Source organism: Hoplias malabaricus, chromosome X2 (assembly GCF_029633855.1).
Source record: "Hoplias malabaricus isolate fHopMal1 chromosome X2, fHopMal1.hap1, whole genome shotgun sequence".
NCBI classification, from domain to species: domain Eukaryota; kingdom Metazoa; phylum Chordata; class Actinopteri; order Characiformes; family Erythrinidae; genus Hoplias; species Hoplias malabaricus.
Window position 1 is genome coordinate 23,585,399 of NC_089819.1, and position 12,442 is coordinate 23,597,840.

Genomic DNA, 12,442 nt, shown 5'->3' on the forward strand with positions numbered 1-12,442 from the left:
TCAGGTTTGTTGTGCATTAATATCCAGTGCTGTCCAATAGTCAATCCTCATTTGTTTATTCATTTACTTAATTTCCAGTTGGGATAAATTAAGAAATACAGTGGAACCTCGAGTAACGAAGTGTTCCGAATACGTACAAATCGAGTTACGTGTAGCAAAATTTCTGATCCAGTTACGAATGTTTTCCCGAGTTACGAAGAGCTGATATTTGGGATCCGACTGATAGTTGGCGTGGTGTTCGCTCACAGATTCCGCACAGTGACCGTACAGTATCAAGTCGTATCTCGTTCGTTGTAACATTTTAAAAGTGTTTTTAGTGGTTTTTGTGAACTTTATTGTGCACCATGGCCTCCAAGAAGACCACAAAAGCAAAGGACATCCATGTCAAGAAGAAGCAGAGTATATCAACTGAGTTAAAACAAGAAATTATAGAAAAACATAAGCGAGGCCTTGCGTGTGCATGAACTGAGCAAGCTGTATGACCGAAGTGCATCGACGATATGTACGATACTGAAACAAAAAGACGCAATCAAAAGTGCTAGAACAGCGAAAGGCACGAAAGGCTTCGTTCCGTGCCAGTATCCCTACGCTCATCAGTCTCCAAGGTAAGATTACTGTACCGTATTTTATACGTTTCTAAATCTATTCTGTATATGTTCTTTCATCTATTAATTTTGTTGTGCAATTTAAAGTTTTGTGTGAGTTTTTCATATTGAAAAACATGCATTTTTTCATAATTTAGGACAATTTGAGGACTTGTAAGAGGGCGATTAATCCAATTTCCATTATTTTAAACAGGGAAAATTCGTTCCAGTTACGAGCAGTTCCAATTAAGAACTCGGTTCTGGAACAAATTAAATTCGTAACTCAAGGTCCCACTGTACTTATTAATAAAATCTTGTTTTAGATCCATAAGCAAGTGTTTGTGGCTTTCCACTGTGAAAAGACAACTCAATACTGTGGGTCTGAAAGGATGTGTAGCTGCTCAGAAGTCCTTACTGAAAAGGAACATCTCATTCATTGAACAGCTACAGTTTGGTACATACACAGACTTACTGCATCTCCTATCAGCTGATGACATCAGATTTTACTCATCTATCTCTGAATCCATCCCTTGCCATCAACACTGACTGGTGCTTAGCTGAACCTTGAACTTGACTGCAGCAAAAAAGACAAACAAATTGATCCTGGACCAAATCAAGCCTCACTTTCACTAGACAACGTGAGAAGCCCTATCCACATGGTCGCCAGGAGGCGAAATTAACTATATGGCCTTAAGTGATAATTGCGCCATGGTGTTTCACTGTAGTTTAAGACACAAAGTATTTATCACGGAGACAGACCTTTCCAGCAGAACTACTGCTCTGTGTTTGGGGTAAAACCCCTAATTTCCCTTCAACCAGGAAACTAACATTTAATTGCACTTAATATTGCATTACGACTGGAAACTAAATAAATGGTGTGGGGCATCTTGCACATTGTTTTTATTTGAAGTAATTCCGGACCATATCTATCACTCCATTTGTTGTAAAAAGTTCACTTGAGAGTAAAGGCCTAGGAACATCATCAAATGATTAAAAAAAAGAAAAAAAAGAAAAGAAAATGAAGAGGAAAAAAAAGAAACTGACTGTCCAAGCTCCCACTGAGCAGCAGACAATATTTTTGAGGAATGTTAGCAAACCGAGACGTGCACTGAGGTGAGGGAGAATGTGACGTGGATATTGAGTCAGTGAAGAAGAAGCAGAAGAGACAGGTCTGTCAAGTTTGAGCGTGATTCCTGCTTACCAGATCATTCCTTCAAACAGGTTCTGAATGACCAGGTGAGACTGAGTTACCACAATCAACAGGGTCACATGGGTCCAAGCAAACTGGAATGGCAAACACACACACACACACACACAAGCACACAAACACACACACACAAGCAAACAGACAAACACACCATCAATGGAAACATCTGTGAGGATGACATTTGGCCACTGAGGAGAAGGAGGAGATGATGCAATGAACAGAGTTACAGCACGGCTCAGTTAATTTATCAAATATTGTTACCCTCATTTCCAAAACACCTAGTGATATGTTAAAGTATGTACCACTATGAGGCTGTGAAGTTGGAAGGGAAGTAACTCTGTGAAGGTGCGAGAAAACTGTGGATTTTTAGAGCTGCACTGTAGTTCAGTGGAAGAACTAACAAGCAATCTTCACAACCTGAGTCTAGACACTATGTAATTAGTGCAAGTTAATTAAGATCATCGGGACAATATATATAGTCGCTCTCAGGTCAAAAAATGAACAGAATATGTTATTATTTTGGATCTTTTGAGGATTCCATGAAAGTTTAAGTCAATGTGAAAAGCTATCAATTTTAAAAAGGATGGGAGAACAGTGTTTATTTTCACTGCGACAATACACTGATATATTAAGCTGCTGCAATGTGCTACATAACAAAATACACATATGTAATTTCAATACATTTGACTATGCAGGGAGCAAGCTATCCCAGTTAAAGTCAGCAAACTGTGCAGTAGTTTTCAGCATAAAGCGGGCAGTTAATGACAGTGCATAGCTGCTTAACTCTGGGCCTCTAACTACACTGTCCAGAGTTCACACTGGTCTAGTCTATGGTTTGACATGTATCATTAACTGTACACTACCCATCCTACAGTTTGTTGACACCTGTTTTAATGACAGTGAACCCATTGCTGAATCGTGTGTCCAATTATGCAGGGACTCAATGCTAAAATCTCCACAGAAAAAGGCATTTACTCATTGAATGGGATACTCTGAACCAGCCCAGCTAGATCACCAAGCCATGTACCCAATGGTAAAACGTGTTTATGGCTGCATCTTCTGAGTCACAACGTAAACCCACCAAAATACTCAGCTGGGAAATAATGACTAAATCTTATTGAGAATTTTTAGATGCTGAGAGATGCTCTAAATATTAATAAATAGAGAAAATATTCTCAGGTCATGGCCACATCTCCAACAGGTCCAAACCGGACCACGGCCCACTCAGTCAGCCACAGTTAATTCACTCTGAGAAATCCGAATACGCAAATATGAAACCAACTTTACTGGAGTCTCAAATGAGGTGAGGGGAGAGCGAGACATACACGACACTGTTGTAGCTTAGTTTTGTGGAGTGTGTAAAGTGTGTCACTCTCAACAGACAAAATGAAAGTAAACCCAACCCCACCGTCAATAAACTGGACACGCACTTTCTAGTTGTAAAAACTGTGGAGGTGAAATTATTCAGGCCCAGCTGCGGTCACTGTTCTGATGTTGTGACTGCATTTTAACGACATTTTGTAGCATGTCAGAATATTTTAACATCATCAGAATATGTTTGATGGCACCCCCTGATGAAGACAGACAGCACACCAGTTGCAGCACAGTTGAGAAAGACTGGAATAAAGCACTGGGATGTAGTACTGTAGTACTGAGTTCTCTGGAGTGATGGAGATTAATTTTATATTATATTTAGTGTAGTTGGGATGAGATATAATATCATTTCCAATTATAAACATGGCGTCACTAATATTATCTGTTAATACTATCCAATCCTCTCAGATACTTTCAAATCTCTCAATTAAAACCTTACTAATAGAGTAGAAGTCTGTTTCATCTGCAAAGAGACATAAACTCCCTATAAATACACTTGATTTAAGAGAAATAATGAATTACCAGGTGTCCACATAATTTAGGTCATCCAGGGTATTATACTGCTTTGCATAAACACTCACAAGCCAATTCATGGTACAAATAACGTAATACATGCAGGTAAGAGAGGTGAGATGCATGAACTGACTTGTCATTTAACTGCTCCAAAACAGACATAGATACGTAGTTTTTAAAAACAGCTTCAACTTCAGTGAAAGACTTACTTGTCACACACAAACCATACTACCAGTACACACACTATTCTTCATGCACAGAGTATATTTACAGATATAAACCATACAATATTGATTCTAAAATGACCTTTCCTACTGTCATTTTGTGCATAGGTCTGTGAATGGGAAGAGCTTTGTTGAGTTAGTGCTTGCACACTGTATGCCAGGTACACACCATGTAAAACTGCAGGCGGTAATGTTTCTTCACTAAGCTCAGAACAAACATGCAGAAACCTGTGAAAAGCAAATAACATGCGGTCAGTTTTAAGAAACACAAGGGAATATGTTTAAACACACAATAGAAATGCTTAGAAAATGAGAAATGAGACATTTAACCAATCTAGTGTTAGGTACAAATATGATTTTGGTCAAAACATATGAGCATAACAAGTACTAGTCTTTCAAAGGTGACGGTCAGAGAACTGAAGGTAACGTCATGTTTGAATTACATTGTGTTTAGTTATCTCTTACAGGTGTTTAAATATTCAATGTGTCATGCTTGAATTAATTATATATTCACACTTTCATTTCTTTATTGTAAATATTAAGTAACAGCAGTCCAAAGCTTTATCAGTATCTTCCTTAAAACATATCTTCCATCAGAGTCATGAAATTCTCGCAATGTTAACAAACAGCATTTCTCTCTCACTGATGGGGAGCTCTTGTCTTGTTTTTCAAACTCACCTGCCAAGTACAATGCAAAAGAAATGAAGCGATGATAGCGCACAAGGAACTGCAGGGGCTCCTCCCTTTGGACAAGTGCACCAAAATAGTCAGCTACTGTTTCACCATAAAAGAAATAGTTCACACAAATCAGGAAGTACCTGAAAGGTAAAGAAAAAAACATGTTTAACAGGAGGCAATCAAAAAAAAAAAAAAAAAAAAAAAAAACTATTTGTGTTTGTAACAGTGAATAACCACACATTATATTTCAGCCTCTTTCAGAGACACTCTGTCGGGTTATTGTTTGGATAAAGTGCTCACTTGTGTGAACTTTATGCAAAGCTCCAACCTGGATGTGCACTTTGCTCAAGTCCATTTAATGACTAGTTTATCTATGAACAGAGGTGAGTTGTGGTGGGAAGAAACAAGGACGTGTGTTGCACAGACAGGGAAAGCGAAAGAAATTGAGAGTGAAATGTGGTATTAAAAGTTCCCACTTACCAGCTGAGAGTTCTGAACCAGGGCAGGTCATAGGAATGGTAAACTCTGTAGCCAATGGTTATGATTTCTTGAAAACATCTGATTTGAATGCTCATAACCTACAAAAAACACAATAAATGCTTGAAATACATTTATTCATGTGCGAGTACTTACTAGTTTCTGTATAGTCACTGTATTCTATCAGTATATCTCCATCTGTATTAAAGCACCGGCTGTCCTTTACATTAAGTGTAAGTTTAACGAGGAAAAATTGATCAAATTCTCCAACTTTATTGGTGCACACTGTAAAATGCTAATATTATTTGTGTTCTCCTTAAACGTTACGTAATTAAACAAAGACATGATGTCCTCACAACTCAGAATTTAACCCAACTATGGCAGTTAACACAAACAAACAAACATTAGGGGTTGGGGCAGTGAAAATACACAAACACAGTGTGGGGTTCAGTCTTGTAAACCCTTTAGCGCAAAATTGCCCCAAATTTAGGGATTGCATTTGGAGATATATTGAAGAAAATGAATATTTGAATCCCTTGTGCTTACAAGTTATCCAAGAGCTTCCTCAGTGTGACACACAACTGTCCATGTCCCAATAAAAGTCCACTTTAAAAATACCTTGTCCAACACGATATATGACCCTGCAAAGCCAGGGTTACTGGAGGACAAGCGTGTTGCTTTCGGGGTGTCTGTTTTGGGAGTCTGTTAAATGCCTCTGTGTTATCTTATTCTCCTACAACCTGAGGTAAAGCAACTGAGGTGCACTTACAACAATTATAAGCATAATGGGTCCCAAATAGATGATAAGGAAGAAGCCTATGATCATTGTAAGAGATAAAATCCCTCGTATCCACCAGTTCTTCCATCTGTAAGGAAAAAATAAACAGATCAGTAAGAGTTTAATTTTCACGGATGTTTCCAGACCTAGTCCTAAAGATATCTTCCCCCATTATCACGTATAGTGTACACTAGCTTCCTTTAAAGAACATCTCAGTTTTCTTCTAAGGAGCATCTGCCAAGACACTTTCTATAGTTCTGTGGAGCTCCAAGGACTATGTAAATAAATCACATCTCACCAATTAGCAAGTGCAGACCTGAAGAACTGAGTTGTTGCATGAAAGAAATGTTAAAAAAAGCCCAAATATCTGTACAACTCCATCATATTCTCATCTTCCCTTGGTTTCGGTTTGCGACTCTGACAAACTCTAATAAAGTAGACACTTCATGTAAATTATACTGATGGCCCCAGTATTAAAAATGAGAAAAGTGGATAAGGCTGAGGCTTTTGTTTCCCGTGATTTTTAAACACTGTAGTAGTTTACATAATGACAAGTTAGCTTTAGTTAGGTGAAGGCCAAAGATCTCAAAAAACGGGCAGTGAGGATCAATGTTGTGTATACCGTTTGATTTGCCATAAACTGTATTCCTAGAACAGCATTAGGAATCCCTGTGCCCAACTAAGAATTCGAAGCTACAACGTTTTTAATTATTCTCTTCAATGATTTTACAATCACTTCCTGTTTCTAATTATTACCCAGGAACTCCTGACATGTTGTATACCTGACCCTCTACTGAACATTTAACCCACTGCATGCTCTTATCCATCACAATCACTATTCCACAAGAACTGTGACAACCTTTTAGCATCTTAGGTACAGCCAAAGCTCTTGGGAGTTTTTCCTGTCACTGTTGCCCTTGACTCTCCCATTAGGGGACTGCACTGTGTTTCTGTAAAGCTGATTTGTTACACTATGATGGTAAAATGCTCCAAACCATTGAAACAGCCTAAAGAGAACGGAACATGAAAAACAGTGTCTCAGGCTTGATTTAAAAGGTCTAAGTGGAGATTTAAAGATTCACCGTAACTCAACCCCATTACAAGTTCAGTGAAACTAAAGCAATTTTAGGTAAACAACAAACTACTCTATTAAAAGTCTGTGATTCAGCTCACAAATCAGTTTGGAACTAGCAGAAAGGTCAATACAATATACCGCTCTGTTGATTCCCTGGAATGTGGTTATGTGTGTGTGTGGGTGTGTGTGGTGCAGAGTCACACCATCATCCTGCAACCCCCTTCCATTCATTCACAGTGTAGTGAGAGTCTTCATAAAGGGAACAAAGGGAGTGCCATAAAAGATATGAGTTACTGGACAGTGCCATAAAGTATTCGCCCTCTCAGAACGGGACAGGGGACAGGTGCCACAACTCATACAGGAAGCAAAGGAGGGAAGCTGTCAATGAAGACAAAGTGAGAGAGAAAGAGAATAAGAGAAAGCTAGGGAGGGAGTTAGACAGAAAGAGCAAGAAAGAGAGAGCACAAGCGAGAGAGAAGGAGACAGAGAGACAAAGTGCAGAGTCATCAGAAATGTGATGAGGGCCAGACGCCTCCATTCAGGCGTGTGACCTAGTGCCTCTGCAGTTTTCCTGTGAGCGCGTGTGAGCGTGTGTTTGTGTTTGTTTTTGTACACTGCAGGATCTAAAGAGATAATAACAGGCTTTTAGAACCAACAACATGGGCCTGACTTTGCTTTGTGATAAATATAGAGGTCCCTTTCTTTTTTTTTTTTTTACAGTCCTCACAAAACTTTGCATCTCCGTGAGGGCAGCCGACTAATAACAAAGGTGAAGAATAATAAATCCAGTGAATCATATTTTCAGATTTGATTTAATCTGGACAAGATCTTGGCCTTCTTCTGTTTGTCTATTTGTCATGAAATAGTAGTAGAAATACAACCAAATGTCAATATCACAATTAATTATACATTTGACCATTCATTCATTCATTCATTCATTATCTGTAGCCCTTATCCAGTTCAGGGTTGCGGTGGGTCCAGAGCCTACCTGGAATCACTGGGCGCAAGGTGGGAATACACCCTAGAGGGGGCGCCAGTCCTTCACAGGGCAACACACACACTCACACATTAACTCACACACACCTACGGACACTTTTGATTCACCGATCCACCTACCAACGTGTGTTTTTGGACTGTGGGGGGAAACTGGAGCACCCGGAGGAAATAAGGAATACTCCTTTAATACTCTCAGGTATTAAAGCTGGGTTGTTTTTGGTAATGTTGCTGGGAGCTTGTGCTTCTCTTTTTTTGAGCCGTGCATTATTCATTTTTGATGTGACTGGTGGATTCACTTTGGTCTATGAAAATGTTTTGCTTTCACTGTTTCTCTTGAAATCTTTATCTTCAGTGTCATCTTCACAAAAGTGAAATCACGTCCAAACAACACACACAGCATTTTTCTTCAGTTGTTCAGTCAGCCTCAGTGTTTAGTTCCTCCATGTGGCAGACTGGATGGGGCAGAATCATGTGACTACATACACGGCAGATTAGTTTTAAAAGGACAGTGAATGAACATATGGTGGGGGATGTATTAACAGAATTAACAAAAACAGAATTATTATAATTAAAAGAAAAATTGCTATAATCGATACAGGCAAGATTGTCAATTTGAAGTTCTAAATGTTGATTTTGATTCATTGCCTACGCCTAAGTAACAGTAACAGCTGCCATTCTCATTCTCTACCGCAAAATAAACGATGGTCTCTAGGGGACAAACCCCATTTTCAGAAAAGCTGGGAAACAGTAAAATGCAAAAAAATTCATCTGTGATCTGCTCATTCTCTTTATCTAACTGAAAAAAAACCCACAAAAAAAGGTATGCACGGTTCTCAATGGACAAGTTGATTGCATTTTTTAAATAAATATATAATTTAATGCCTGCAACACACTGTAACAACCTTTCTGGAAATGGGGTTTATATATAACTCTATGACCTCACATTGTTTGTGTGTGTGTGTGTGTGTGAGAAAGAGAGAGAGAGAGAGAGAGAGAGAGAGAGAGAGAGAGAGAGAGAGAGAGAGAGAGAGAGAGAGAGAGACTAGAGTAAATCCCCAAAAGCAAAACAGCAAAGTCAAGCAGGATTAGCTCCACCCCCAACAGAAGAGTCACATTAATCCCACTCGGGTTCTGATGCCCTACTGCTTCCTTGTTCCACCTTCATCTGCATATTAAAAGTGTCAACATTACAGTTTATGAGTGGTTATCATCATATATGACCAAAGGTTTGTGGGTATCTGTTCATTCTTCTAAAATGAAGTGTATGAGTTCTCGATTTTGCAATCGTAACAGCCTCTACTCTTGTCCGAAAGCTTGAAACACAGCTATGAGGATTTGATAGCTTTCAGATTCACATGAACATAAGTGTGTGGTTCTAATGTTGGATGATTAGTTTTAGATCACAAACGCCACTCATGTTCATTCCAGACGTATTGAATGAAGCTCTATCACGGCAGAAAACACAGCTTCACCTCTGCACAGCCCAGGGGTTTTATACCTCTCTAGCTCACAGTTGGCATTGAGCATGTAAAGACACAGGCTCTCGTGCAGCCTCTGCTGAGCACTGCATTTAATTTCGTGCTTTCAGTGGAGACAGGACTTGGGTCCTCAATAAATGAACGTATTTAGCTTAGCACTTTAGCTGAATTCACTTAAAGTGGTGTGAACATACTTTTCATACTTTTGGTCAATAAGTGCACATTAGAGCTGTTGTCCTCAGGCTGAAGAGGCCTGAAACAGTGAATGCTAGGTGTCAAAGCCATTTAGAAGGTCTTCTGTGACACACTGAGCCCACTAGTTTCAGCTTTCAGAGTTATCAGCCGTCTGAACCGGTGAAACCAGCCTGAGAAGAATCCCATTTCATTCCTGCTGCAGTGAACTCCTTTGTGCGTTTCTTATCTTAACAGCTACAAACATCTTAGTTGTGCTATAGATCAGTTACCAATGACAAATACCACATGCTGGGCGATATGAGCGCAAATCAATATCACGTTTAATGGTATATTTTACCACAATTAAGATTAATGAATGATTATGTTTTGCATTTTTGACTGAAAAATATGCTCCACTTCCATTTATTTTTTCGAATGTTGCCGGGAGCTTGTTCCTCTCTCGTTTTCTGAGCACTGTTTATATTTGGTGTGTGATTGTGCTTTGGTCGCTGACACTGTTTTTTCTCAGCATTTACATTTGACTTCTTTTTGTTCAGTGGCGTCTTTATTATAATCAAAACACAGACGCTGTATTTTTCTTTGGTACATGCTGCTCGAGTCGCTCGGTCTGTCTCAGCGTTTATGTTGCTTCCATGTGGCAGATAGGGGCAGAATCACATAGTTTGGTAGCCTGGTTTTAAAGGGGCAATATATGAACACACAGTGGGGACATAACAGAATAAATATAATCAATATAATCTGTATAGACAAGATTATGTTGAGTAGAATTTCTGAATGTTGATTTCGATTAATTTTCGATTAAATGCCCAGCCCTACCCCACGTGGCCAAATTTTTGTAAACATTAGTTTATCAGATATTTCCCTGAAATAAAGTGTATTAATAAGTTGTTTGTTGAAGTAACAGCTTCTAAATTTCTGGAAAGAAATTTAGTCTAGATATATAATTCAGCTTGATGTGAGGTCCTGATTTTGGATGATTAGTTCTGTGTTACAAATGCCACTCCAACTTATCCCAAAAGGGCTGGATTGTGCTCTTAAATCTTTCTTACATAACTCTAGATAGCACTAAGCATTCTGCATAAAGTGATTTACAGACTAGCAACATGTCGACAAGCGACAAATTCTGATATTCTCAAATTTATGCAAATGGATTATGATGCTGTGACGTGACATTTTAAACAATTGGCTTCAACAATTTCTTGGAACCAATCATACACACTGCAACCCAAGGCCCCTGTAAACATTTTGCGCTACCGGCATCTCTTTTCCATTTGCAGCAGCGTGGTGGTAAAGAAAGAGAGTTTCTGCTCTTCCCATTTTATACAATACATCTGTGCACATATACAGGACAATGTGAAGAAAAAGAAAGTGTGGAAGAATGTAGTGGATATTCTTATATCTTTATATTTATATGTATTTTTATATATATTTCTGGTAGCATCACACATCATCACTGTCCAAAGAAAAACATGCATCTCCAAAATAACAACTTTATAGGAAAAGGCAAATCCTTTTTAAATAAACTTTTAATAGAATTCTATGTTAAAAGATTTTATTACAAGAAATTAGAAGAGCATTTCTATTGGTCCATTCATCATAAAATTTTCACACAATGTTACAGACAGCTACTGTCTTCAAATGATTGAAGATTGACCAAAATGGACATAAACGTTTCTCTTTGGACAGCGACAATATGCAACTTGTTGGAAACTTGACCTTGTAGATGCCCACACGCGGTAATACGAGAGACCTCCAACAAACCCACAAGTGACAAACTTTGGGTTACGTAAGCGGAGTGTCACCTACTAGTGTGAATGCAGGTAAGGCTCATATGCAGCTAAAGAGAGTCCCATTTCATGTCATAGACATACAATGGAGATCATACAAGCTACGTGTGCACAACTGCATATCAGAATGAGTGCACCTTAAAGCAGATTCAGATTCACTTATTAGAAGTAGGGGCTGTGTAGAAAGAGTGTCCTTGCACAGAACGGGAGGGTCACCTGGATGACAGCCCCTCCAGGGCTTTGTTGAGACACTGTGGAGTGTTGTCAGTGGACGGCGGTGCGTCTGGAGTGTCTGCTTTAGAGTCGCCCTCCAAGTCTCCTTCCCCTTCACTGGGCAGCCCCAGCCTGTCATCTCCATCTGCTTCCTATACAACACACACACACAAAAGAAAAAGTAGCAGAAAACACATGCAGGTCAGTGATATTTGTTTTTAACTGTACAGGCAAGCGGCCAAATCGCAGTATAAACACTGGACTTAGCCGGGGTCACTGTGTCACCGCACAGCAACAATAGTACATACCCACATACAACCAGATGAGTAATTAGGTTGCACAATACATTATAATATTAGACTTCACAATGCTGAAGAAGGATGGGTCACCCTTGGTTCCTTCCTCCAGCTTTGAAGGAGTATTTTCTTGCCAACTTGTCACTTTTGGCTTGCTCACCAGAGGTTATTCATTTAAATTACACTTTAATCTCGATTTCTCTAAAGCTGCTATTGTTTAAACCTCTATTTCTTGTAAAGCTGTTATTGTTTTAATCTCAATTTCTTATAAAGCTGCTTTGTAACACCAACAGGTTGTAAAAAGCACGATACAAAACTTTTGACGTGAATTGAATTGATTTGAAATAGCAGGGGAATTTGCAAATGAGCAAATAATTGTGATTGAAAGTAATCCAGACCAAGCCTTATATATCTCATTATATATCAAATGGGTCACCAGTGTTTTTCAACTTACATGTATAATGAAGAAAACTAATTAGAAGAAGAGAAAAGAGAAACTAGGCAAGCCTAGTTCAGCCGGACCGCTGTTAGCCATTTAGCTACTGTCACAGAGGTTTTTCTGGATTT

The 12,442-nt window shown here is 38.9% G+C and overlaps 1 protein-coding gene across 2 annotated transcripts in view; it reads right to left on the reverse strand.

Moving 5' to 3' along the window:
- Positions 1–12,442, reverse strand: part of LOC136676236 (phosphatidate cytidylyltransferase 1-like) — a 41,702-nt gene that overhangs the window by 15,684 nt on the left and 13,576 nt on the right. For both annotated transcript variants that reach the window (XM_066653090.1, XM_066653089.1), the window contains exons 2-7: positions 11,583–11,731; positions 5,827–5,923; positions 5,061–5,158; positions 4,581–4,720; positions 4,072–4,130; positions 1,786–1,868 (exon numbers count right to left, since the gene is read on the reverse strand). In XM_066653090.1, coding sequence (XP_066509187.1) covers positions 1,786–1,868; positions 4,072–4,130; positions 4,581–4,720; positions 5,061–5,158; positions 5,827–5,923; positions 11,583–11,731 — 626 coding nt within the window. The remainder of the gene's footprint in view (positions 1–1,785; positions 1,869–4,071; positions 4,131–4,580; positions 4,721–5,060; positions 5,159–5,826; positions 5,924–11,582; positions 11,732–12,442) is intronic.